This window comes from Bos mutus, chromosome 29 (genome assembly GCF_027580195.1).
Source record: "Bos mutus isolate GX-2022 chromosome 29, NWIPB_WYAK_1.1, whole genome shotgun sequence".
In the NCBI taxonomy this organism is placed as follows: domain Eukaryota; kingdom Metazoa; phylum Chordata; class Mammalia; order Artiodactyla; family Bovidae; genus Bos; species Bos mutus.
Genome location: NC_091645.1, coordinates 36,169,310 through 36,196,792, shown reverse-complemented (window position 1 = coordinate 36,196,792; position 27,483 = coordinate 36,169,310). Strand labels below are relative to the sequence as shown.

The 27,483-nt window shown below is 42.9% G+C and overlaps 2 protein-coding genes across 3 annotated transcripts in view; one reads left to right on the top strand and one right to left on the bottom strand.

Annotated features, from left to right (window-relative positions):
* PRDM10 (PR/SET domain 10) overlaps window positions 1–14,135 on the bottom strand; it is a 99,053-nt gene extending 84,918 nt beyond the window's left edge. Inside the window, exon 1 of one of the 2 annotated variants that reach the window (XM_070365033.1) lies at window positions 13,704–14,135. The gene's annotated coding sequence lies outside the window, so the exon portion shown is untranslated. The remainder of the gene's footprint in view (window positions 1–13,703) is intronic. The other variant, XM_070365031.1, reaches the window with a different exon arrangement.
* LOC138986223 (coiled-coil domain-containing 92B-like) lies at window positions 11,110–23,928 on the top strand. Its single transcript, XM_070365034.1, has 2 exons — window positions 11,110–13,271; window positions 23,321–23,928. The coding sequence occupies exons 1-2, from the start codon at window positions 12,775–12,777 to the stop codon at window positions 23,373–23,375; spliced, it is 552 nt and encodes a 183-aa protein (XP_070221135.1). The 5' UTR covers window positions 11,110–12,774; the 3' UTR covers window positions 23,376–23,928.
* Window positions 23,929–27,483: the final 3,555 nt, after the last annotated feature.

Sequence of the window (27,483 nt, the reverse complement as noted above, 5' to 3'; positions counted from 1 at the left end):
ATTGTTCTTTATAGCATCGGACTTTACTTCCATCATCAGTCACATCTACTCCTGGACATTGTTTTTGCTTTGGCTCCACCTCTTCATTCTTTCTGGAGTTATTTCTCCACTCTTCTCCAGTAGCATATTGGGCACCTACCAACCTGGGGAGTTTCTCTTTCAGTGTCCTATCATTTTGCCTTTTCATACTGTTCATGGGGTTCTCAAGCCAGGAATACTGAAGTGGTTTGCCATTCCCTTCTCCAGTGGACACTTGGGAAACACTGACAAATGTTCTTGGCTGTGGTTGTTCTTGTTACTGATTGTTGTTCAGTCACTAGTCGTGTGTGACTCTTTGCAACCCCATGGACTGCAGCGTGCCAGGCTTTCCTGTCCTTCACTATTTCCAAGAGTTTCCTCAAACCCATGTCCACTGTATCAGTGATGCCATCCAACCATCTCATCCTCTGTCACTTCCTTCACCTCCTACCCTCAGTCTTTCCTAGCATCAGGGTCTTTTCCCATTACTGATACTAATTATTAACACCTTAACAGTTCAAGTTGACTCCTAAGGTTAGGAGGAAAGAGCAACCCTGGTTTTCATGTGCTATTGTGTAAGCAGAACATTCTTAAAATTCAATTCATACACTCGTAAACTCTCCACTAACAGTAAAGGTTTTCCCAGCTAAGAAAATATACAGCATATTGCAGCTTCAGAATTCTAGATGAACATAACTTGTGCTTAGTCTCTCAGTCGTGTTCAACTCTTTGCGACCCCATGGACTGTAGCTTGCCAGACTCCTCTGTCCTTGGGGATTCTTCAGGCAAAAATACTGGAGTGGGTTGCCAAGCTCTCCTTCAGGGGATCTTCCCAACCCAGGGATCAAACCCAGGTCTCCCTCATTGCAGGCAGATTCTTTACCATCTGAGCCACCAAGGAAGCCCATGAATACTGGAGTGGGTGGCCTATCCCTTCTCCAGGGAATCTTCCCAACACAGGCATTGAACCCAGGTCTCCTGCACTGCAGGCAGATTCTTTACCAGTTGAGCTACCAGGAAAGCCCACTGAACATAGTTTATGTACCCTCAACTTCAGCAAAATATTCATCTATATCCTTAACACTGGCAACATCTTTTATGATAACTAACTACACAAAGTTGCCTTTGTTAATGATCTTCTAGCTTCTATTATGCTCATTTTGGCAGCGTACTTTAATCTTCTCAATTTCATTCAAAATTCTGAAACAGAAACAGCTAATAGCAAGTGTTGGTGAGTAAGTAGAAAAACTGGAACCCTCATACACCGCTGGGGAGAATGTAAAATGCTGCAATCACTGGAAAACAGTCTGGCGATTTCTTAAGGCTAAACACAGTTACCAAATGACCCAGAGCATTGCCAACAGGTATTAAAAAACCCAAGGGAACCCAAAGGAAATAAAAACATAGGTCCACAGAAAAACTTGTACATGAACATTCTTAGCAGCATTATTCACAATAGCTATAAAGAGGAAACAACCTGAACAGAGATAAAATATGGTCCATCCATATAATGGAATATTACTCAGCAAAAGGAGAGAAATACTGACCCATGCTACAATACGAATGAACCTTTAAAACTTTGCTAAATGAAAGAAGCTGGTCACAAAGAACCACACATAGAACCCATATGAAATATGCAGAAAAGACAAATCAATAGAGATAGAAAATGGGTCTAAGTGGTTGCCCAGGGATTGGGGTGAAATGGGGAATTAGGGAGTAATGGCTAAGAGATGTAGAGTTTCTTCTGAAGTTGTGAAAATATTTTAAAATTGATTGTGTTGACAGTTGTATAACTGTGAATACACAAAAGCCACGGAACTGTATGCTTTAACTGAGTGAATTGTATGTTATGTGAATTATACCTCAAGCTGTTTTTCTTTTTAATAAAGAATAGATTTTTATTTTACAGCAGAAAATAGGAAAGGATAGGAATTAAGTTGGCACATCAATTAACAGAATGAACAACAGAATATGTTCAAGGTTTTTTTTAGAAAGTAAAAAGATGGGCATTTAAATCAATGCTAACCTTCAAGGAAGCCATTTGGCAATAAACATCAAGAATCTTTATATATAGGGAGATAGAGACAGAGAGAAAGAGAATATTTGCTTCTAGAGTAAATATAAGGGCATTTCTGATGAACACAGCTTGAGAAAGTTTCAAAGGCAATAGAAATTGAGGCTATGCTCAGGGACTGGTGTGTGTACAAGAGAGAAAAGCCTCAAACACAGTTAAGGATGGGCTCTAAGACTTCAAGGTGAAAAATTACAATTCCCAACATCTGTGAACTGGTTTTATCAGATTCACCTAAGGACCTAGGCAAAAAGACACATTCCAGAGTCTCACTCTTGAAATTCTAGATTCTCTCCACTGCGAAGGTAGAGGGGAAGAGTAGGAGTCTTTGTTTATGAACCTCTCCAGAGGATGCTGAAGTCAGCCCAGCGTGGCCAAGGAAACATTTTATCATGGTAATAGCACTTTTTTGGAGAATCATTCTAGAAGCAATATGAAGGACTGATTATACTGAGGCCAGGAACTGCCTTTTGGAAGCTCTGGGCAAAGACTGGGCTTTGCTGGTGGCTCAGATGGTAAAGAATTCACCTACAATGAGGGAGACCTGAGTTTGATCCCTGGGTCGGGGAAGATCCCCGAGAGAAGAGAATGGAAACCCACCCCAGTATTCTTTCCTGGAGAATCTCATGGACAGAGGAGCATGGCGGGCTACAGTCCATGAGGTTGCAAAGAATTGGACATAACTGAGCAACCAAGCACAGGCAATGATTAGAGCACTTAACTCGTATTCCAACTTCATGATATTAATAACTATTCATGGCTGATGCACACTGAAGATTACTTGTAAATTCCAGTAATATGAAATGTCCAGAATAGGCAAATCTATAGAGATAGAAGTATCCCCTGGAGAGGGGTTGTCAGGTGAACAGAAGTAACTGCCGACGGATACAGGGCTTCTTTCTGCAGTGCTAAAAATGTTTTCAATTTAAATTGTGTTGATGGCTGCAAACCTTTGCATATATGCTAAGAAATTAATTATAATGGGTATATTTTATGGCATATGAATTACATCTACTAAATCTGTTAAATAATTTAATTCAAAATTTTTTAATTATTTTAAATTTAAATTTTTAATCTTTAAAAATTAAATAATTGTATCAATTTCCCCAAAATAATAATAATTATTATTATTCATGGAATTTCTTGGCAATCTAGTGGCAAGACTCTGAACTTTCACCGCCAAGGGCAGTTGGTTCAGTCTCCCTGGTCAGGGAACTAAGATGCAGAAAGCTGTGCACTGCAGCCAAAAAGAAAGAAAAACAGACCATTAGTGCCCAAAGTCACCTTTTAAAAAGAGACATCTTTTATTAACAAACAAAAACTTAGCAAGAATCTTTATACTCTTCTTTAAAATATGCATCTTACCAGCTTCTCTAATACGTTTGTGGTATGAATGTCTTAGAATTCTGAAAAGGCTGGTGGTTACTTCAGGTGGTCTTCCTTGCCAATCAGATTACTCTCAGGCACACTTGATTTTCCAGCTTCCCTCAGCCACGTGATAACAAGCAAATCCGTTCCAGGCACTTACCAGCAATATTTGAAACAAACTTTGTATGCAAATATGGGTCTATGAGGAACATCTGAAGACGGAACGATTGATACGAATGACTCATCAGATAATATGCAGCATCCACGTTTTCCAACTGCGGATAACACAGCTCTGAGCACAATCCCTCCAGCCCCCCTTTCTCAACAGAAGCATCTGTTCTCAAGAGAACTGGCAAGAGTACAAGTCCAGTCTGTGGCCCGGGCACACCTATAGACAGAAAGCTATCTGGCCCATATATCGCAAGCTCCTCACTGAAACAACAATTGCAGTAACTAAATAGGAGACTCACAGGCGGGTCTTCTAGGGCCCTGGAAGCCGCACTTAACAGAGGGCTCCAGGTGGTAACTGACTTGATGATCACAAATCCAGGTTAGAGTAAAATACTAGGTAATGTTAACAGGCATAATCTCAAGTACTAAGCTGTTCCGTCAATAAATTCAAGTGCTTTAAAATGTTTTAACTAGAAAAAAAAAGTATTTAAATTGCATAGAGGAAATCATTCTAGAGCACAGGTTTCATAATTTAACATAATGTGTATAACACAAGAGAAGACAGTGTGACTACCCATTCACTCTGCATGAAACACTCTACTCCTGAAATAAGCACAGCCTTTTGTTCCAACAGACTGGACCACGGCCCTGTCCCAGGACTAAGAAGCCAGAGACACTGGCTCCAAATAATTCCCTTTGTATCCAGTTCAGTCCCCCTGTGAACACGTAATATGGGTCTCACCTACTGTTCGTGTTTAAATTCTCATTCCTCAGCCTTGGTCCCTTGTTCACAAAGTTAAATATGAAACACAGAATGGTCAAAAATAAGCATCTCATTAACAAAATAGTATGCCCAGACAGATGACACGATGAGGCAGTTATTGCCTTCATAAAAACTCTGTATTAATGGCATGTAATTAATATGCTGTTCTAATTTCAACCTCCTCCATCTTAATAAAACTATCATAGGAAGCCAGTGGGACTTCCCTGATTCAGCTGGTAAAGAATCCACCTGCAATACAGGAGACCCCGGTTTGATTCCTGGGGTGGGAAGATCTGATGCAGAAGGGATAGGTTACCCACTCCAGTATTCTTGGGCTTCCCTGGTGGCTCAGACAGTAAAGAATCTGCCTGCAATGCGAGAGACCTGGGTTTGATCCCTGGGTTGGGAAGGTCCCCTGGAGAAGGGAAAGGCTACCCACTCCAGTATTCTGGCCTGGAGAATTCCATGGGTGTATAGTCCATGGGGTCGCAAAGAGTCGGACATGACTGAGCGACTTTCACTTCACTTCACTTCATAGGAAGCCAGCACTCACCACTGGCCTGGTATTCAGAGATAGCTTGTACAAATCAGGACATTTCTTAAAGTGTTTTCTCAGTACAAAGTGGTGGGAAAATACTAGATGTGAGGCAAGTTCTTTATCTTGATCTTGACAACTGGAACCCACAGACAGATTTAATTGAGCAAATTAATCAACAGCCAGGGATAAGCAACTACAAAGCTATAGTGAAGGGTATTCACTATAAAAATTCAAATAATAATTTTTAAACATAAAATATTTACTAAAGGCCTATTCTGTGCCAGCATTGTTTTAGGAAATGAAGACCAGACTGGATATTATTGCTTCCCTAGTGGCTCAGATGGTAAAGAACCTGCCTGCAATGCAAGAGACCCAGGTTCAATCCCTAGGTCCAGAAGATCTCCTGGAGAAGGGAATGGCTACCCACTCTAGTATTCTTGCCTGGAGAATTCCATGGACAGAGGAGCCTGGTGGGCTACAGTCCATGGGGTTGCAAAGAGTCAGACAACTGTTTTAGGAAATGAAGACCAGACTGGATATTATTAAAAGATCCAGCAGAGAAGGAAAAAATATAAGTAACATTTATTTACCATTGTGCCAAAATACAGCTAACCTGTTTACAGAACACAGCAGGCCTCAAATATGAATTCAATCAACTCACATCAGGAAAATTAATTACGCAAATATTCTTCTGGGTTCTCTGACGTATACGAATTTCTCTAATAGTGGAATGGCTGGGCTTTGACATCTGCATGTCTTTGACTTTCCAGGCAATGCCAAAAGGTTTTCCTAAATGGTCATACCAGTTTCTATTTCTACCAGCCAGGTGTGACTGTTCTATTGCCCAATAGCTTCGGGACTTGGTATTGCCAACTTCGTCAGGTACGTGTTTGCCAACTTTAGGTTCACAGTGACATAGCACTCTGGCTGTAATTTGCATTTCCTTGATTATTAACAAGGTTGAGCACCTTCTCATATGTTTATTAGACACCTGGATTTCTTCTTTTCAGAAGTGCCTGCTCACGACTTTTACCCTTATTCTGTTAGTACAGGTAACATCTTAAATTTTAAAAACCCCTCTTTAGACTGAGGTCATGAATTTGGTTCTCAACCTCAACTTCTAAAAGTTGTGTGGTTTGGCCTTTTATCGACCATGCCTCCTGGGTCATAAATCAAATGTTTGACTGTGTGAGAGACTGTTTCTGGATTCCTTGGGGTGTTTAGTTGCTCTACCCTGGTGCCAGGATCACAATGTCTTAATTATTTAACTCTTCTTGATCTTCGGAACGTAAGTTTTTCCAACTTCTTTTCTTTTTCGAGAGTATCTTGCTTTATTCCAGGCCTTGGCAAATTATTAGCTTGTTTAGTTTTTGCTTTTCAGTTTGCTAGGATTACATTAAATCCATAAGTCAGTTTCCAAAAAATTGATTCTTTATAAGATTAAATCTTCCAGTCCTCAAACCAGTCTCTCCATTTATTTAGAGTTTACTTAGTGTCACTCAGTAAAGTTTTGAATTTTTTATGTAGCAGTCTTGTAAAGATTTTGTTAGAATTAAAATATACCTCCTATAGTTTATAACTGTTGAAAAACCACAAATCTGAAAAAGAGATGATTTTTTAAATGATGTATCCAGTCAGTTCAGTTGCTCAGTCGTGTCCGACTCTTTGCGACCCCATGAATCGAAGCATGCCAGGCCTCCCTGTCCATCACCAACTCCTGGAATTCACTCAAACTCACGTCCATCGAGTCGGTGATGCCATCCAGCCATCTCATCCTCTGTCATCCCCTCTTCCTCCTGCCCCCAATCCCTCCCAGCATCAGGGTCTTTTCCAATGAGTCAACTCTCCGCATGAGGTGGCCAAAGTACTGGAGTTTCAGCTTTAGCATCATTCCTTCCAAAGAAATCCCAGGGCTGATCTCCTTCAGAATGGACTGGTTGGATCTCCTTGCAGTCCAAGGGACTCTCAAGAGTCTTCTCCAACACCACAGTTCAAAAGCATCAATTCTTCGGCACTCAGCCTTCTTCACAGTCCAACTCTCACATCTATACATGACCACTGGAAAAACCATAGCCTTGACTAGACGAACCTTTCTTGGCAAAGTAATGTCTCTGCTTTTCAATAAGCTATCTAGGTTGGTCATAACTTTCCTTCCAATGAGTAAGCGTCTTTTCATTTCATGGCTGCAGTCACCATCTGCAGTGATTTTGGAGCCCAAAAAAATAAAGTCTGACACCGTTTCCACTGTTTCTCCATCTATTTCCCATGAAGTAATGGGACCAGATGCCATGATCTTCGTTTTCTGAATGTTGAGCTTTAAGCCAACATTTTCACTTTCCACTTTCACTTTCATCAAGAGGCTTTTTAGTTCCTCTTCACTTTCTGCCATAAGGGTGGTGTCATCTGCATATATGAGGTTATTGATATTTCTCCCATAAAAGGATACAATTGTTCAATGAGATTTCTAAGGTTTGGGAAAACTATGTATATATATATAAGGATCAACTTCCTTAAATTGTTTTTTCTTTTTTTTAAAATTTCCTTTTGTTTTTTATTTTTTTGTGTGTTTTTCTTTTGTTTTTTTAATTCTTTTCAACTTTCTTAAAATTTTAAATGAAACAAAGTTAATCAAAATACAATTACTGCTCCACAATTTAGTTTTCATTCTAGAACTATTGCTTTGTGGTTATTTCACACCTTACTTCAGTGGGTTAAACATACTTGAGAAAACTTATGTGTTACATAAACAAGTGTCCTAAATGGCTATTGGCCGCTGGTGCTTGTTTACGAAGCACTTGAAATACAGATAACTTTCAATTCACCAACTTCAAGAGAAAAAGGATAAAAGAGAAGATGAATAGATGATGAGTAAAAGGCTGAATCTTATACACACCACTGCCTGGGACTGAGGACCCAGACACCTTGCTCCCGCCACTCTTATATCATTCACAAAACTTATGTCTCCTTTTTTTTCACTTGTAAACCCCCTTTTTTTCACTACCACACAGTAAGAATTAAATGTAAACAGGTGCCTCAGAAAGAACACTTGAAAAGTCAAATACAAAACAATAATTAGTCAAAGGATTACAGCTATTCCTCTATCAGAAAAAGCATTATAACAAGTTTGCCTATAATGATGGCTTGTGGCGAGACTGAAAATAACCCCCAAGCAAAACCTTCAAGCAATGCCAACAAAATGGTGAGATGTGCATACAAAAGTAAGAATTGTGAAGGAGAGGGAAGAAAATTCCAGTTCTCACTTTAATGTCTTATGTTAATTGCATTCACTCCTTTATTCCCACATGACAGAGACTAAGCACAGCACAAGTAAAAGACACTTTTGAACTGCATTCTACATGCTGCTGCTGCTGCTGCTAAGTCGCTTCAGTCGTGTCAGACTCTGTGTGATCCCAGAGACGGCAGCCCACCAGGCTCCCCAGTCCCTGGGATTCTCCAGGCAAGAACACTGGAGTGGGTCACCATTTCCTCCTCCAATTCGTGAAAGTGAAAAGTGAAAGTGAAGTCACTCAGTCCTGTCCAACTCCTAACGACCCCATGGACTGCAGCCCACCAGGCTCCTCCATCCATGAGATTCTCCAGGCAAGAGTACTGGAGTGGGTTGCCATTGCCTTCTCTGCATTCTATATGAGGGGACTAAAAAAATATTCAAAGCTTCTAGGTATTTACATTTAGGAAGCAAGAAATAAGCACAAATAGTTGCTTCACAATATTGTGTGTGCTCAGTCGTGTCTGACTCTCTATGACGCCATGAACTGTAGCCCACCAGGCTCCTCTGTTCATACGATTTCCTAGGCAAGAATACTGGAGCGCATTGCCATTTTTTTCTCCAGGGGATCGTCTCGACCCAGGGAATCAAACTCGAATCTCCTGCATCTCTGCATTGGCAGGCAGATTCTTTACCACTGTGCCACCTGGGAAGTCTGATACTACTACACCCCATTAATAATTAAGAAACTAGTTTAATAATTTGATAAAGAAACTAAGGCTTACAGAAGTTAACTAATGGGCCGAAGATCACAGCCAGTCTAATTGAGCTGAGCTCTGAATATAGGTTCCTTTGCCCCACAAGGCCCATGCTGTTAAAATGGACACTGCATCAAACCCTCACACAGGGTAGTAAAATCAAATAAAAATAATATGATTTTTTTTAAGTATAGTGTCTCATCTACCTCTTTTTTTTTTTTTTTGGCCAGGCCACTTGGCCTGCAGGATCCTCCTTTCCTGACCAAGGATAGAACCCATGCCCCTTGCAACGGAAGAGCAGGTTTAACCACTGGATCACCAGGGAAGTCCCAAAAGAGAACCATTCTTTGTGTTTAAAGGATAGTTGTCCCACAAGCTGGTCCAAAGTGTTCCACACTTAAAAGCTAACTATTGTAGCCTTTTCTTTAATCACAGGAGAAAAAAATAAATCGTGAGCTTGATTTTCTCAATTTCAAGTTTCTCTCAGAAATATTTCTTAAATCTTTGAAAAATAGTCCATTATAAAAATCAATGAGTAAGTAGCAGACCAATGGGGAAAATTCAGCTGATTATGCTTAGCTCAACGTTTTCTTTAATGGATTATGTGCTTAACAGATGTCATTTCATTAAGTTCAATGATTAATTAATATATTAACTCAGTAACAGTTAACTCAATTACCTGGAAGTGGTTTTAAGATTAAGGTATTCTTCAGAAGAATAGTGCTTCTGTGAGAGCTATCATAAAAGCACTGAAAGAAATCAGATGCATCTACCATAGGCAGTATCTTTTGGCTGAAACTACAGAAACAAAGAGATAATACATAGTATGATGATTTACTGCCACCTGGGAGCACCCCGCCCCATGGGACTAAGCCTAAGGTGGCTGTTGTTATCAGGCAAAGCCACACATGCAAGCCATAAACATAAATTTAAATCTTACACTGGCCACATTTGTTTAAAGTACAAACAGGCTAAATTAATTGCAATAATGTATTTTATTTATTAACATGGGATTGACAACATATTATCATTTCGATATGCAATCAGTATTTGAGAAATTGAAATATTTCATTTTTTTTACACTAAATCTCAAAATCTGACCTGTAAGTCACACACACGGCACTAGCCACGGGTCCAGACAGCACAGGTCTGAGAGACGGTTAGGAAGAGACTGTGGCTGCAATCAGAGAGCAGCATGTGGGCAGAAAAGTGGGGATTTGGCTCCAGCACTCCAATGCTGAGATAAATGAGAGGCTATTCGCAGGTTCACCTTCCAGCAATCTCTATGTTTGGAGTTATTAAAGCACTGCACATTATTGTTTTATAATGTGCAATAATGAGTGTTTTATAATTTTATAATGAGTGTTTTCACCACATTTTTAACTGGTCTTGCTATGACTGTAACTTGGGAGGATCTATATAGTCTCTCTCCTCCCTCTCCATTTCTTCAACCCCAATTCTTTCGAATATTTCAAAGTTATCCAAAAAGAACCTACTTGCAGCTGCTGTCCACAACCTGAACACTTAAAATCTACACAGGTCTGGGCAAGGGGAAGTCTGAAGCCACCAAAGGACTTTGGAAAGGGAGTGGGAAGAATGTTTCAGTACTAATAGTAATGTATCAAGTGTCACAGAAAGGGCAAATAAACTGCTTTGTGCATAAAACTGGAAAGGCTACTGCTCAGAATGCCCCATGTTAAGTCCTGAACTAGGCTTACAATTTAGAGAATAAAAACGACCCAGACACACCTTAAGCAGTAATTCATGTAAACAGCATAAGGCCACAGAGGGAGAGGAAGAGTTTGAGAATGACCAACATAATAAAGTCAGAAAAGCTCCCCTCTCACCTTCCTGTCCCTACCCGATCCCCAGGAGAACTCCAGCGGGACCATTCTACAAAGCGGTGGCCTTAGCATTGCCTTAACTCACGGCTCTTTCTAGTCACCAGACCAATACTGCTAATCTACTAGAGCATCTGTGACAAATTTAAATGGTAACCAATGAATTCTGCTTGTGAAAATCATACAAATGGCTGGACAGGGTGTGTCTACACTCTCTGGGACTGAAGTCAGTGGGGAAAGACTGTATTTTGCTGGGCACAGGTCAAAGTACATCAGTATCCTATTTTAGAACAAACTTTGGCTAAACAAATACAACACTGGAATGACAGGATGTTTATCACTTGTACCAAATGAAATTATGCAGTTACCATGTGTTCACCAGTTTAACATATAAGCTTACTATGGAAGCCAAAATTACAGTGCTGCTGCTGCTGCTAAGTCACGTCAGTCGTGTCCGACTCTGTGCGACCCCACAGACAGCAGCCCACCAGGCTCCCCTGTCCCTGGGATTCTCCAGGCGAGAACACTGGAGTGGGTTGCCATTTCCTTCTCCAATGCATGAAAGTGAAAAGTGAAAGTGAAGTCGCTCAGTCATATCTGACTCTTAGCGACCCCATGGACTGCAGCCTACCAGGGAGTCCATGGGAGTTTCCAGGCAAGAGTACTGGAGTAGGTTGAGAGCGCCTTCTCCAAATTACAGTATTTCTCAACTCCTGAAACAATTCCACTTATTACTCAGAAACCTATTTCATTAGGTTACCTATGATAAATTTAAACAGCAATCAATGAATTCTACCCATGAAAAACAGAATGATCCAAATTTCCTAATTCCTTTAGTTCAGAGGATTTCATGACGCCCCCTTCAAATAATGGGGAAAAACTACTGAAAATGGCAAATCATCAGTGAAGTCATTAGGTAACTATCTACATTTTTAAAAGAGAAAAATAATAAGTAAACAAACCCCCAAAAAACTAGATATGAAAACCACATATCATGATGACAAGTTTGTAAAAACATTTTCTATGCACACACAAAAGATCTGAAGTAACCAAAATACTAGTATAAACTATCTCCAGTAATTGAACTTCAGGTTAATTTTTACTTTTTATATACTATTTCTCTATTTTCTACAATGATCATGTCTTACTGTTAAAACTAGAAAAAAAAAATTCAGACACGTGGAGGCTGAGGCAGTGCCAACCAATTTAGGTTTACACTGGATTGCTACACTATCCCTTATACCACCGGTATCTTAAAAAGTACTGAGGGCCCTTGAAGACCTGAGCTTCGCCGTATCTACAGCCTTATCTACAATACATACTCTATGGAAACATTATCGCGAGGTGGAGCATACTGCAAAACATTAGGGAAAAAATGCCTTATTCAGAAAAGCAGACAGCAGTTTAGCGCCCTTGCAAAACAAAGAACAGAGCCAAGAATGGGTGCTCAAGGAATAAATATGAGTTACAAAGTGAAAATAAAAGTCTTGGTTCAAAATTTTTAAATGTGCATCTACTACGAAAGTGTTCACTTTATGTCAATTTCACTCATTTAAAAACGCAGAAGTTACTTTGTCAACATATTAGATTGAATCAAAGCTGCTTTAAGGATGGCTTTGCCCCAGCCCAGTTTTTTTCTTAATTTTGCTTTTTCAATTCTACAGCATCATGTAAGCACGGCTCCTGAACGTGGAAGCTGCTGCAGTGCCGTGGGAGGAGTGTGTGGGAGGGTATTCGGGGCACGCCGCGTTATCTTCCTGCCCTCAAAGAGCTTCCAGCAAAAGGTGGAAAAAGAAACAAAGGAGCGGGTCTGACCCAGAGGCCGCAAACCGTCTCGAGCAAATTCTGTTTTTAACGAAGATTACTTTTGAGTTTCAAGACCATTTGGGGACGATGAGCCAGGCCAGATTTGAACAGGCGCAGACGGCACAGGGCCAGGGTGGGTGGGATGGCTCAGGCGCCGAACCCTCGGGTTCAGACCCAGAACCGGCTCATGCTTAGACGTAGACACTGACTGAAAATGGACCGAAACCCACCAATCCGCCAGAAAAGGCTAGGCAGGCACGCACGCCCGCGATTCCAGAGCGCTGCGTTCGCTCTATTTGGTGGAGGGCCTGATAGGGGCCGCAGCTTCAAGTGCTTAAAGAAAGCAGACTGTCGGCTGGAATCACCAACCGGCTCCCCAGAGGCCTCGGGCTCTACCCCGAGCGCACGTGGACCTTGGCCCGCGCCCTGCCCACCGCGGACACCGTCCACCACGACCGACCCACGCCGGCCACCCCCACGCCGTCCGAGCGGGGCCTCGCCGGGTCCCGGGGACACCAGCGATCCACGGCAGGACGGCGGCGCGGCCTCCCGAGACAAAGCAGGGTGCCCGATCCACGGAGCCCGCCGCCCCCGCGCCCGCCGACCGAGACGGCCCGCCGCACCCCGAGCGCCCGGCCAACCGCCGCCGCAGGAGCGCGCAGGGCGCCCAACTGCCGTCCCGGCCCAACCAACGCGGGCAGGGGAGGAGAGGTGCGCGCGGCCGGCGGAGCGTGCGAGCCGCTCGGGGGTCGCAGGGGGGAGGCCGCGCGCGGGGAAGGCAGGGCGAAGAGGCGCCGGAGCCATGGCCGATCGCAGCGCCAGGAGGGCTCCGAGAGCAGATCTCGGCCCTTTCCCCTTGGAAGGTGCAGATGGTTTGACCCCCCACCCCGAGTGAGGTGCCTCGTCCCAGCCCCGGCTGGACTGTACCATCGGGCGGTGCCGCCGGGATTTCTCCCCCCCACCACCACCATCAAGTCCCCCCCCACCCGGGTCCGCGGTCGGTTGGCCCCGACCGGGCTCTGAGACGCGGAAAGAGCTTGGCGCCATTTTGGGTGGGACTAAGCAAAGACGAAACACCCTCCCAGTCGATGGGGTACTCTGGACGCTGGCTTATCCGGTTCCCCTAATCCTTTAGGTACTTACACGACGTTGGGTGAGGGGAGCTGGGAGATCAGCGGGTCCCCGATCCTCTCTCCCTAGGGGTGATGGAAATCAAACCCCCCCCGCCACCTCCAGGTGGTTCTTCCCGCCGCAGAGTGGGAGCAGCATAAAAGGCGGGGTCTCATTAGCATAACCTGCCTGGCAACCTGATCTCGGCCTTATGTGATTGGTTGAACTCTGTAAACTCCGTGCCTCGTCTAGAGACGAGTAACGCCGGGGTGAATTGACAGGCCCAGATTTAAGACTCATGACCGAGCTCCTGAGACGCTAATTCAGTCGGCGGAGAAGCCAAAAGGAGATTCACACGATGGCCCAATGACGGAAGGCCTCTTTATTTCGTGTTCTGCTGTTCGTTTCAAATCCAATCAAAGAGCGCGTCTCAGGCAGCGCTCTCCTGCGTTTGTGCTCTAAGCCAATCAGAGAAGCCGACTCTCCGGATTCAGGGCCGGGACAGCTTGCAGGGACCCCCGGCTGCCAGGTGGGGAGGCTTGTACCCCAGGTCGGGAGGAGGGGCCGCTTGTCGGGTGCCCAGCCTTCCCTGCAAGCCCCCGAGGACCCGCGTCCCGGGAGCCGCGCCTGGGCACCCGACGGGCCGATTTGCGGAGGCCCAGCCGAGCCCACGCCTCTCGCGCAGCCGAGCGCAGCGCGGCCGGGACTCGCGCCCCTGGCCTTGGAGCCGGGCCACGAAGTCTGGGTTCTGCCCGGCAGAACCCTAGAGCGCCACGCCGACTCTCTCCTCTCACCTTTACTGTGCTCAGAGGAAGTGATTTTCACAAACATGGTCTTATCAACCCTGGTTAACCCAGGGCTTCACTCACTCTTCTTTTAACCTCAGGTTTCCGCGTCGTACCATCCCATAAAATTGCTTTCGCGTAACAGCCCAGGGCAGAGAAATGAGCTCAGGCTTAGCAGCAAGACATCAGCCCTAATCCCCCCGCCCCTAATATGAATGACAACTAGCTGTTGAACAGATCTTGAACCTTTGTATCTTCAGGGGGCAGTTACCCTGTCCGTGACATCTACCTTGCTACGTGTTGAAGAATAAGGGGGAATTTACATGTAAAATAGCACACTAGAATTTAAACGGATGAAAGTATTAACGACGATAAAACAGGCAAAACTGGTAAACTGTGGGATTTCTCTGGTGGCTCAGACAGTAAAAGCATCTGCCTACAATGTGGGAGACCCCGGTTCGATCCCTGGGTTGGGAAGATCCCCTGGAGAAGGAAATGGCAACCCACTCCAGGGTTCTTGCCTGAAAAATCCCATGGACGGAGGAGCCTGGCGGGCTACTAGTCCATGGGGTCGCAAAGAGTCAGACACGACTGAGCAACGTCACTTCACTAGCTAACCAAGAAAAAAGTACAACCAAGTAAAAGACCCGAGAATAGAAAACACTGACGGGAGAAGGTGAGAAGGAGGTAAAATTCATTCAACAATATCCTCTTTACTGTTCTATGTATTTTAAAAACTGGAAACAAAGTTTGGGAAATCTTGGGACAACATTATGTTTTTAGAATTTCAAGACAGTTGACTACCCTGTAAGCAACTTGATGACTAGCCAATGGCTTGTTCCTCCATAGACTCCTGTGCAAGCTGTAGTTAAACATTTGTTGAATTTAACTGAAAAGAAAGCATATTTTGGGCTGGATGAGGCAGACCTTAACATTTATGGTGAGAGGTGCTGTTGACTCATCACTGGGTATAGACGGGCGTAAGTCAGTGGCCTTAGGAAATTTTTTTTTTAACTTTTTATTGACTTTTTAAAAATTTTATTTTATTTTTGACTGTGCGGGGTCTTCGCTGCTGTGCACAAATTTTCTCTAGCTGCAGAGAGCGGGGGCTACTCTCTCGTTGCAGTGTAGGGGCTTCTCACTGTGGTGGTTTCTCTTGCTGCCTCGAGGCATGTGAGTATCTTCCTGGACCAGAGATTGAACCCGTGTCCACTTCATTGGCAGGCAGATTCTTAACCTCTGGACCACCAGGGAAAGTCCCACAGCTTTTTATTTTACACTGGGATAGAGCCGATTAACAATGTTGTGATAGTTTCAGCGAAGGGACTCAATCATACATATGCCATGAATCCATTCTTCCCCAAACTCCCCTCCCATCTAGGCTACCACACAACATTGAGCAGAGTTTCCTGTGCTATATAGTAGGTGCCTTAGGAAAGATTCTGTTGGGTAAGAGACCCACTTGAATGTTCTCTTTAGGTGCGGTGAGTAGACGATGGCAGAAGCGGACAGATCCACTGCCCCTGGAGAGAACTTACCTGCTCTCAGATATAATGTGATTGCATCCTCTCTGATGGGTTGGGATCATCACAGCTGAGGCCTGGTCACCCTAAATGTTGCCGAGGAACCCAAATAGGGAGATTGCCATGAGAAATGGGGCTATCTGGACTAGAGAGCCCAACTTAGCCTCATGGACTTGGAGAAATTGTCTAAAACTTAGATTGCACAAAAAATCGCTGAGTAGACACAGTCCCAGCGATTTTTTATTCAGAAGGTTTGGAACAAGCCTCAGGAATCTGCCTTTTATTTAAAGGTTTAAATTAAATTTGCATACAGTAGAGTTCTCTCCTTTCGGTATTGCATATGTTGTTGTTTAGTCAGTAAGTCACGTTCATATGCACTGTGTACCAATCACCATTGTAAAAAATGAAGATGGAATGGGGAACCAAAAACGAGATGAAGCCCCTGCTCTCATGGAGCTTACATTCTGGTGGAGGCAACAGAAGAAAATTGATAAATGAGATAATTTCAGGTAACGATAAGTGCTTTGAAGAAAATAAAAGCAGGAAAATGCAAAGGGGAGGAAAACACTGGCAATTTAAATAGAGGTGTCAAAGATATCCTTTCGAACATCTTAACATTTGAGCTGAGACTTGATTGATGAAAAACAAAAAAAGCCTGCCACGCTAAGATCCTGGAGAACATTCCAGTCTGAGAGCAGCAAATTTAAGGGCATGATAGGGAAAGAAAAGTTTGCACATACTCATTCTTCCACTGAGCGAATATTCACCAGATGCTTCTGATATGTCAGGCACTGTCCTAGGTGCTTTCAGATTTGTCAACATTATGAACAAAAGGAAAAACAACCCATAAAAATCCCTGCCTTTATGGAGCTTTTATCCTAACACACTGAAAAATACAATAAGGCCTGAGTTGCTGGAACACAGGGCAAGGAATATAGTGATTCAAAAAACCTTGGGGGCTGGGGGTCCTTCCCTGGTGGCTCAGTGGTAAAGAATGCCTGACAATGCAGGGAACAAGGATGCAATCCCCGGGTCAGGAAGATCCCACATGCCAAGGAACAGCTGAGCCCATAGGCCTAGAGCCCATGCTCCGCACCAAGGGAAACCACAGCAGTGAGAAGCCTGCACACCACAGCTAGAGGGTAGCCCCTGCTCTCTGGAACTAGAGAAAGCCCACAATCAGCAGCAAACATCCAGCACAGCAAAAATAAACAAATATATCTTAAAAAAAAAAAAAAAAAAACTGAGGAAACAGGCAAAGGCCATATGTGGTTTTGAAGGCTATGATATGGAAGATTGTATTTGAAGCACAATTTAAAGTAGTTAGGGATTCTAAGCAAAGATGTGATACATTATTTCGTTTTGTTTTAATGATAACTCAGACTGCTCAAGGAAGCTTATCATGGTGGGGAAGGGAACAAATCAGGAGAAAAGGATAGTAAGTGTTGCAATATGAACTAAACAGGAACTGATGGTGATCTGGACTAAAATAGTAGTGTAAGTGAGAAGGAAAGTACCAGTCAGTTTAGTTCAGTCGCTCAGTCCTGTCTAACTCTTTCTGACCCCATGGACTGCAGTACACCAGGCTTCTCTGTCCATCACCAACTCCCAGAGCCTACTCAAACTCTTGTTCATTGAGTCAGTGATGCCATTCAACCATCTCATCCTCTGTCGTCCCCTTCTCCTCCCACCTTCAATCTTTCCCAGGATCGAGGTCTTTTCAAATGAGTCAGTTCTTTGCTTCAGGTGGCCAAAGTATTGGAGTTTCAGCTTCAGCATCAGTCCTCCCAATGAAGTCATCTGTGTATCTGAGGTTATCAGTATTTTTCCCGGCAATCTTGATTCCAGCTTGTGCTTCATCCACCCCAGCATTTCACATGATGTACTCTGCATGTAAGTTAAATAAGCATGGTGACAATATACAGCCTCGATGTACTCCTTTCCCAATTTGGAACCAGTCCATTGTTCCATGTCTGGTTCTAACTGTTGCTTCTTGACCTGCATACAGGTTTCTCACGAGGCAGGTCAGGTGGTCTGGTATTCCCATCTCTTGAACAATTTTCCACAGCTTGTGGTGATCCACACAGTCAAAGGGTTTGGCATAGTGAATCTTTTTCTGGAACTCTCTTGTTTTTTCAGTGATCCAATGGATGTTTACAATTATATCTCTGGTGTATTTGCCTTTTCTAAATCCATCTTGAACATCTGAAAGTTCATGGTTCACATACTGTTGAAGCCTGGCTTGAAGAATTTTGAACATTATTTTGCTAGCATGTGAGATGAGTTCAGTTGTGCAGTAGTTTGAGCATTGTTTGGCATTGCCTTTCTTTGGGATTATAATGAAAACTGATCTTTTCCAGTCCTGTGGCCACTGCTGAGTTTTCCAAGTTTGCTGGCATATTGAGGGCATTGTTTTCACAGCATCATCTTTTAGGATTTGAAATAGCTCAACTGGAATTCCATCACCTCCACTAGCTTTGTTCATGGTGATGCTTCCTAAGGCCCACTTTACTTCACATTCCAGGATGTCTGGCTCTGGGTCAGTGATCATACCATCATGATTATCTGGGTCATGAAGATCTTTTTTGTAGTTCTTCTGTGTATTCTTGCCACCTCTTCTTAATGTCTTCTGCTTCTGTTAGGTCCATACCATTTCTGTCCTTTAGTGTGCCCATATTTGCATGAGATATTCCCTTGGTATCTCTAATTTTTTTTAAAGAGATCTCTAGTCTTTCCCATTCTATTATTTTCCTCTAGTTCTTTGCACTGATTACTGAGGAAGGCTTTCTTATCTCTCCTTGCTATTCTTTAGAATTCTGCATTCAAATGGGCATCTTTCCTTTTCTCCTTTTCTTTTCAATTTTCTTCTTTTCACAGCTATTTGTAAGTCTTCCTCAGACAGCCATTTTGCTTTTTTGCATTTTTTTTTCTTAGGGATGGTCTTGATCCCTGTCTCCTGTACAATGTCATGAACTTCGGTCCATAATTCATCAGGCACTCTATCAGATCTAATCCCTTGAATCTATTTGTCACTTCCACTGTATAATCATAAGGGATTTGATTTAGGTCATACCTTAATGGTCTAGTGGTTTTCCCTACTTTCTTCAATTTAATTCTGAATTTTGCAATAAGAAGTTCATGAACTGAACCACAGTTAGCTCCTGGTCTTATTTTTGCTGACTGTATAAAGCTTCTCCATCTTTGGTTGCAAAGAATATAATCAATCTGATTTTGGTATTGACCATCTGGTGATGTCCATGTGTAGAGTCTTCTCTTGTGTTGTTGGAAGAGGGTGTTTGCTGTGACCAGTGTGTTTTCTTGGCAAAACTCTATTAGCCTTTGCCCTGGTTCATTCTGTACTCCAAGGCCAAATTTGCCTGTTATTCCAGATGTTTCTTGACTTCCTACTTTTGCATTCCAGTCCCCTATAATGAAAAGGATATCTTTTTTTCCCATATAGGCCATTAATTACAGAGTATTGAGTAGAAGTCCCTGTGCTATACAGTAGGTCCTTATTAGTCATCTATTTTATATATAGTAGTTTGTATCGCTAATCCCAGTTTCTAATTTATCCTTCCTCCGGCCATAAATCATTGTTCAATACACTGGATTCCATAAAGTCTAATAAGATGAGGTCATCTAATGAGGATTAGACAAGGGAGAGGGTGTTTACAGAGGAAACAAAAGGGTCCAGGATTAAACTCTGGGGAGCTGCTGAATTCAGAGGTGAAAGGAACCAACCAAAGAGGTGAGAGGGGAACCAACCAAAAGATCATGAAGGCCAGTAAGACAGGAGAACAGGGGTGGGTGGAGTCCGAGAAGCCAAGGGAAGAGAGTACTTGAAAAAGGGTATAGTCGTCAGATGCAGTTCATGATGCTGAGAGGTAAAGAAAGATGCAGATAACCAGAAAGATGGAGAGGAAGCAGCTGGTCATTTGTCAATAGCAGCTTCAGGGAAGGGTTAGGAACTGTAGTAGGAATCTTCTGAAGGAAGAGTGGGAGGTGAAGAGTGATATCTGCTGCCAATAGTATAGCATATACGATAGGCCAGTATAAACAACTGTTGATCAAAGGGTTTCCCTGGTGGCTCAGTGGTAAAGAATCTGCCTGCCAATGCAGGAGACAAGGGTTTGATCCCTGATCCAGGATGATCCCACCTGACCCTGTGGCACAACTACTGAGTCAGTGTTCTAGAGCCTAGGAGCTGAAACTACTAAGCGCAGATGCCTCAACTTCCTAATCCTGAGCGCCCTAGAGCCCGAGATCTGAAACAAGAGAAGCCACCACAATGCCTGGGCATCGCGACTAGGCAGCAGCCCCCGCTTCCACAACTAGAGAAAAGCCCTCACAGCAACGAAGACCCAGTATGCCAAAAATAAAATTCAGTAAATAAAGTTAAAAAAAGGAAAACAACTAAAATGCTGTATATGCTGTTTGTAAAAGACTTTTTTTTTTTTTAATGCATCACAGAGCTGCATTAAAAAAAAAAACAGAGTGAGGACTCTACAAAGGTTAAAAACAAAGTCCATGAGCGAAAAAGGGAAAGCTCATCATTTCAGAAGAAAGCAAACTGATCAGAGGGAAAGGAATGCTAGAAGAAGAAGAGCGATCATTTGGCAGCAAGCATAACAATTATTTAATTTTTTAAAGCAAAAATGACAAATGGAAAAGTACTTCCCATCCAACACTGTTCCTTCAAGAAAACATTTTATGAATGTAGCTTAGTTTGAAGACTTTGGACCATAACTTAGATTTCAGGATGAGGGAGCCAATGTGAGCAAGAATGACTATGAATATAATGATCTTGATATGGTTCCTCCTACATGCAGTGATCTCATTGAGGGTTTCAGGCCCTGATCCAGGAAGAGCCTGCATGCCCATATGCCACAACTATTGAGCCTGTGCTCTAGAACCCTGGAGTCACAGCTACTGAGTCCACGTGTAGAAACTGCATTGTGGGAGGACTCTTCTCAGAAATACAATGTCAATAGATGCATGAGAATGAATACCAAAGAGAAACATTCCAATGTAAGGAATGTTGGAAATTTATACTGGAGGAACATGCACGAATATAATGAGCCAGAAGAAGTACCTCAGAGACCAGGAGGAAATGCATACTGGAGACTGTGCATTCAGGCATGCGCTGAGTGGAGTCAAGTGTCTCTCTCTCTCTCTCTTTCAAGTGTTCTGTTGAATCTCATTCCTCATTTTACATTTCAGAATCCACATAAGGAGGAAATCATATAAAAGTGATGAAGGTGGAAAAGCCTTCAGCTGTTGTAGAAAAAGCTCACGCTCATCTTTCTAAGGAGAAACCTTGTAAATGTGTGGGAAAACTTGTATTCGAATGTCATTTCTCCTTCGAAATCAAAGAGGGCATGTGGAGAGATCCCGTGAGTATAAAGAGAGTGGGCGATCTCCACATCCGTAGCAAATCTCATCTCACAGAGTGTGAGACAGTCCACGCTGGAAAGACTGCCCTGAGTGTAAATCAATGTGGAAGTGTCTTCACCCAGAAGCAGTGCCTCATTACAGATCAAAACATTCAGGCTGGAAAGGAACTCGGTGAATGTAATGAATGTGAAAAATCTGCAGACAAAAGGGAAAACCTCATTATTCATCAAATGCATGCAAGAGAGAAATTTTATGGATGTGGTAGCTATGAGAAAGCTTTTATTCCAAAGTCAAGCCTTAGTAGGTGCTTGACAGGTCTTCCTGGAGATAAACCCTATGCATGTAAGGAAGATGAGAATGTATTCAAAGGCAAGTGAAAAATCTCATTTGAGAGATACCCTGTAAATACAGTGAATGTGCAAAAACTTTCAGGCAGAAACTGTGCCACATTAAATATTACAGCATCACATAGGCGATGTACCCTGTAAATGTACTAATGGTGGAAAGCCTGTGGAATCGCACTGCTTACTGTATGTGAAGAACTCACACAGGTGTGTGGAGAAGCCTACTCTCCACATATGAGAACCGATGCTGAAGGCGATGTCCAAAAACATGTGAATGGTAAATATACTGTGGTATAGCTGCATGATGGAGTCCTATCCAGCAATAAAAAGAGATAAACTTGGGACTTCCCTGGTGGTCCAATGGCGAAGACTCTGCCTTCCAACACAGCTGGGTGGGAGTTCAATCCCTGGTTGGGGAGCTACTGCTACTGCTAAGTCACTTCAGTCGTGTCCGACTCTGTGCGACCCCATAGACGGCAGCCCACCAGGCTCCCCCATCCCTGGGATTCTCCAGCAAGAACACTGGAGTGGGTTGCCATTTCCTTCTCCAATGCAGGAAAGTGAAAAGTGAAAGTGAAGTTGCTCAGTCGTGTCTGACTCTTAGCGACCCCATGAACTACAGCCTACCAGGCTCTTCCGTCCATGGGATTTTCCAGGCAAGAGTACTGGAGTGGGGTGCCATTGCCTTCTCTGAAGGTCCCATATATCTCCTGGCCAAAAATCAAAACATTAAAAAAAAAAGAAGAAGCAATATTGTAACAAATTCAATAAAGACTTTAAAAAGACTCCACATCAATAAATAAATAAATTTGAAAAAGAAATTAACTAAGAAAAACTATTGATACATGAAAGTGTGAAAGTGAAGTCGCTCAGTCGTGTCCAACTCTTTGAGACCCCATGACTGTAGCCCACCAGGCTTCTCTGTCCATGGGATCCTCCAGGCAAGAATACTGGAGTGGGTAGCCATTCCTTTCTCCAGGGGATCTTCCTGACCCAGGAATTGAACTCAATTCTCCCCTTTGCAAGTGGGTTCTTTATCATCTGAGCCACCACGGAAGCCCGTTGATATATTCCATCATGTAAATTAATCTTAAAATGCTAAGTGAAGGGCAGACCAAGAAAAAAAAAAGTACACACTTCATGATTCCGTTTATATAAAATTCTAGACAAGTCAAGCTCACTGTAGCCATAGGAAGCAGATCTGACTGCCTGCGTGTAGGCAGGAGGGGGAGGGGTTACGAAGGAAGCTTCTGAGATGGATATGTTCACTTTCCCAATGGTGGTGATGGAGTCATGGATGTGTACATCTTTCAAAGCTGATTAAGGCGCCCACTTTAAACATGTGCAGTTTAATGGATGTCAATTATACTTCAGTAAAGCTGTTCAGCTTGTGGGGGATTTCTGACTATTATAGTAAGTCAAGAAATGTTTAAATGCGTTATGAATTTGAAAAGGAGAATTCAGTCTCCATTTGATTAAGATTTACCAAAGCTGCTTAGGTTTTTCAGGTAAACATAATATACACAAAAATACTAAAAGGCTTAAATATAACAATAAAGCAATACAAATCTTCTAAGACAGCCTTCAAATGTCATCTCTTCTAGGCACATCGGCAACCTTCTTCACCAAGATTTGAAACAGCTGCTCAGTCGTGTCTGACTCTTTGCGACCCCATGGACTGCAGCCTACCAGGCTCCTCCGCCCATGGGGTTTTCCAGGCAAGAGTACTGGAGTGGGGTGCCACTGCCTTCTCCGAGATTTGAAAACAGGGAGCTGTAATGGGGGGATAAAATCTGTAATGGAGGGACTTCCCTGGTGGCCCAGTGGCTGAGACTCCACACTCCCAATGCAGGGGGCCGGAGTTCAGCCCCTGGTCAGCAAACTAGATCCCACATCCCAACTGAGAGTTCACATGCCACAGCTAAAGATCCCACATGCTGCAAGGAAGGTTGAAGTTCTTGTGTGCCAAAGCTAAGACTCAGTACAGCCAAATATGTATGTAGGTATGTATGTATGTACGTATGTATATATAAAGGAGACAATAGGCATATTTTAATTGCATGTAAATAAAAATGTTGGCTAACATACCATAAACAAAGTCAATAAACAATATGTTAAGATTTTTGCTATACAGAGAACAGAGTAATATCTTACAAATTTGTAAGAAAGGGCAAACAGCCCAAAAGTAAAATAGACAAGGTACATTAAGAAAATTTCAAGGAAGATGGGCAAATCCAAATGCTCAAAACTACACAAAACATACTCAATTTACACATCAGGAAATGAAAATTAAAATGATTATTCTATATCACTTTATAGTCATCAGAAAAAATAGAACAGTAGCACCTATAGTTAGAATGTTTTCACATAAGGAAGAGCACTGGAGTTGTTCCACTCGTTTTGGAAAGTAAGGTATTAACATCAATTAATATTATGTATATATGTGTATACATGTTACAGAAGATACCTACGTAATGATTTAACTCAGCACTCCCCTTTCTGGGATTCCATCTAGAAGGAAAAAAGTCACCAGTATAAGGCGTTTAATGTAGCATTTTCTATAATGGCAAAAAAGCTGGAAATAGTCAAACCTTAATGGTACATTCATGCCATAGTACAGCATGCAGGCATTAAATAGAATGAACTATAGCTCTGTCAGTGGGCTTGGAGTGATTTCCAAGAAATATTGTTGAATTAGAATGCAAAGTAAGAAGAGTGTGTTGTATCAGTCAGGACTCATGTAGAGAAACAGAACCAGTAGGGACATATATTCAGGGATTTATTGCAGGATTCGCTTTCACACCTATAGGAACTAGCTGGTCTAGTCCAAAATCCACAGGGATGCCCAGGAGGGCAGCTGGAAGGGTTAAAGCTGGTGGTTCCAGCTCTGCTCTTCCAGGCTTTCAGCTGGTTAGATAAGACCTGCCTGCATAACTGAGTCACTCACTGGTCATGGGTTGTAATCTCATCTACAAAATACACAACAACACTTAAATCAGTGTTTGGTGGAATAACCCAGGACACACACATCTGACATCACATGGGTAATATTTCATTTTTGAAAAACAAATAATGAGAAAAATGCCTGTGTGTTTATGTATTTATGTACATATATGTATGCAAATATCTGTACATTTGTGAATATATGTTGAAGTTATATATACATGGTTGAGCATGGAGAAAAAAATGCTGAAGTTGTGTATATGGGTTAGGGTAATGTACAGTGGATGGGGGATGGGAGTAGGAGGTGGAGAAGAGGAGGATGCTGCCAAGCAAGAAAAAGACTACAATATTAAAAGCACAGTACTTCCCCGGCAGTCCAATGGTTAAGACTCTACCTTCCACTTCAGGGAGCATGGGTTCCATCCCTGGTCAAGGAACTAAAGTCCCATCTGCCATGCTATGCTATGCTAAGTCACTTCAGTTGTGTCCGACTCTGTGCGACCCCATAGACGGCAGCCCACCAGGCTCCCCCGTCCCTGGGATTCTCCAGGCAAGAACACTGGAGTGGGTTGCCATTTCCTTCTCCAGTGCAGGAAAGTGAAAAGTGAAAGTGAAATCGCTCAGTCGTGTCCGACTCTTAGCGACCCCATGGACTGCAGCCTAACAGGCTCCTCTGTCCATGGGATTTTCCAAGCAAGAGTACTGGAGTGGGGTGCCATTGCCTTCTCCGCCATCTGCCATGGGGTATAGCCAAAAATTAAAAAAAAAAAACTGAGGAAGAGGCTGAAAAAATTTAAAAACATAAAATCCAGGCTATCATGTCATCATATTTCCATATTTGTGAATTTATATAAGATAATCTATGTGCATAAAAATATATAAAGACACTTAAAAACTAACATACATATTTAACAAGTATTCAATAGATAAAAAGAGTACTCATTGTTAATATTCTAAAACATCATAATCAAAGAGAACTACTCTCAAATATCTGTTTTAAAACAGAAAATTACCATGAATGAATGGCTTGATCCAATAGACACCTGTTGTCTCACAGTCCTGGAGGCTAGAAGGTTGAAGATAAGGTACTGGCAAGGTCAGTTTCACTCTGAAGGCTCTGGGAAAGGATGCTTCCTTGGTTCATCTCAGCTTCTGCTGGGGGCTGACAATCCATACATTCCTTGGCCTGTAGGATCATCACCCCAGTCTCTGCCTCTGCTGTCTCATGATTGTCTTCCCTCTGTGAGTACATGTGTTTCTCCAAATCTCCTCCTAAGAGGACAACCATCGCTGGATTTAGGGTTCATCTTCATCTGATCACAGCAACAAGTAAGGTCAATATTCACAGGTAACAAAGCTTAGGACTTTAACATATCTTTTCATTGTTGTTTAGTCGCTAAGTCATGTCTGACTCTTTGCCACCCCATGGACTATATCCCGCCAGGTTCCTTTATCCATGGAATTTCCCAGGCAAGAATACTGGAATAGGTTGCCATTTCTTCTCCAGGGGATCTTCCTGACCCAGGGATTAAACCCTCGTCTCCTGCATTGCAGGTGTATTCTTTACCATGGAGGATAAAATTCAACCCGCTATAGTATATAACTTACAGTAATTGACCAAAATTTTTGTTAAAAAGGAGAGAACAACTATGTCAAATGAATTGCAATTATTTAGCACTGCCTTGGTAGCTCAAATCAGTGCAATAAAATAGAAGACAATAACAAGATAATTGTTGGAAAGAAGGGAAAAGGTCAGGGTTATGTGCAGAAATCCAGAAGCTATCCATTGATACACAATTGGGTCTATAAGAGAGTTTGAAATGGTGACCACACGCACAATGTTGTTGTTGTCTAGTCACTCAGTCATGTTAGACTCTTTGTGAGTCCACGGACTGTATCCCGCCAGGTTCCTTTATCCATGGAATTTCCCAGGCAAGAATATTGAAGTGGGTTGCAATTTCTTTTCTCCAGGGAAACTTCCCAACCCAGAGATCAAACCCACATCTCCTGCGTTGACAGGCGGGCTCACAATAATAAATGCAAATTAATAGTTTTCCTTAACAGTAACAAAAATCGTTAAGAAGTATCATAGAAAAATATGTAGATATGGAGAGCCTGCTACACACTTGGCTCTGTCCTTCAAGAAGTGAGACACGTCTGAGGGACTTCCCTGGCAGTCAGTGGTTAAGACACCATGCTTCCACTGCAGGGGCCAGGGGTTCAATCCCTAGTTGGGGAACTAAGATCCTGCTTGTTGCACAGCGTCGCCAGAAAACAGAAGAAAAAAAAAAAGACAAGAGATGGCTCAGTCATTCAGAGGACTTTCTGAATCCCAGCAGCAAGGTTTCTGCTCCAGGTACCCCAACCTGCTTTACCATGTTGTCTGTGGTCTGCCCACTTACCGTGCTTACTTTTTATCCTCTCCACATTCCTCCCTGACAGCAGGAAATACAGCGGGGCAGTCTACAACTCTCTGTTCTCTGATCATTGTCGTTTGCTTCCAAAGCCGTCTATAGGCAGCAGCATCCAAGCCCCCTGTGTGATTTTGATGTTGTTCACTCGCTAAGTCATGTCGGACTCTCTGTGACCCCATGGGCTGTAGCCCACCAGGCTCCTCTGTCCATGGGATTTCCCAGGCAAGAATACTGGGGTGAGTTGTCATCTCCTTCTCCAGGGGATCTTCCCAACCCAGGGATGGAAATTGCATCTTCTCTGTCTCCTGCATCGCAGGCACATTCTTTACCCGCTAAGCCATGGGGGAAGACTGTGTGCCTTTACTTGTGGTGACTGCAGCCATGAAATTAAAAGACGCTTACTCCTTGGA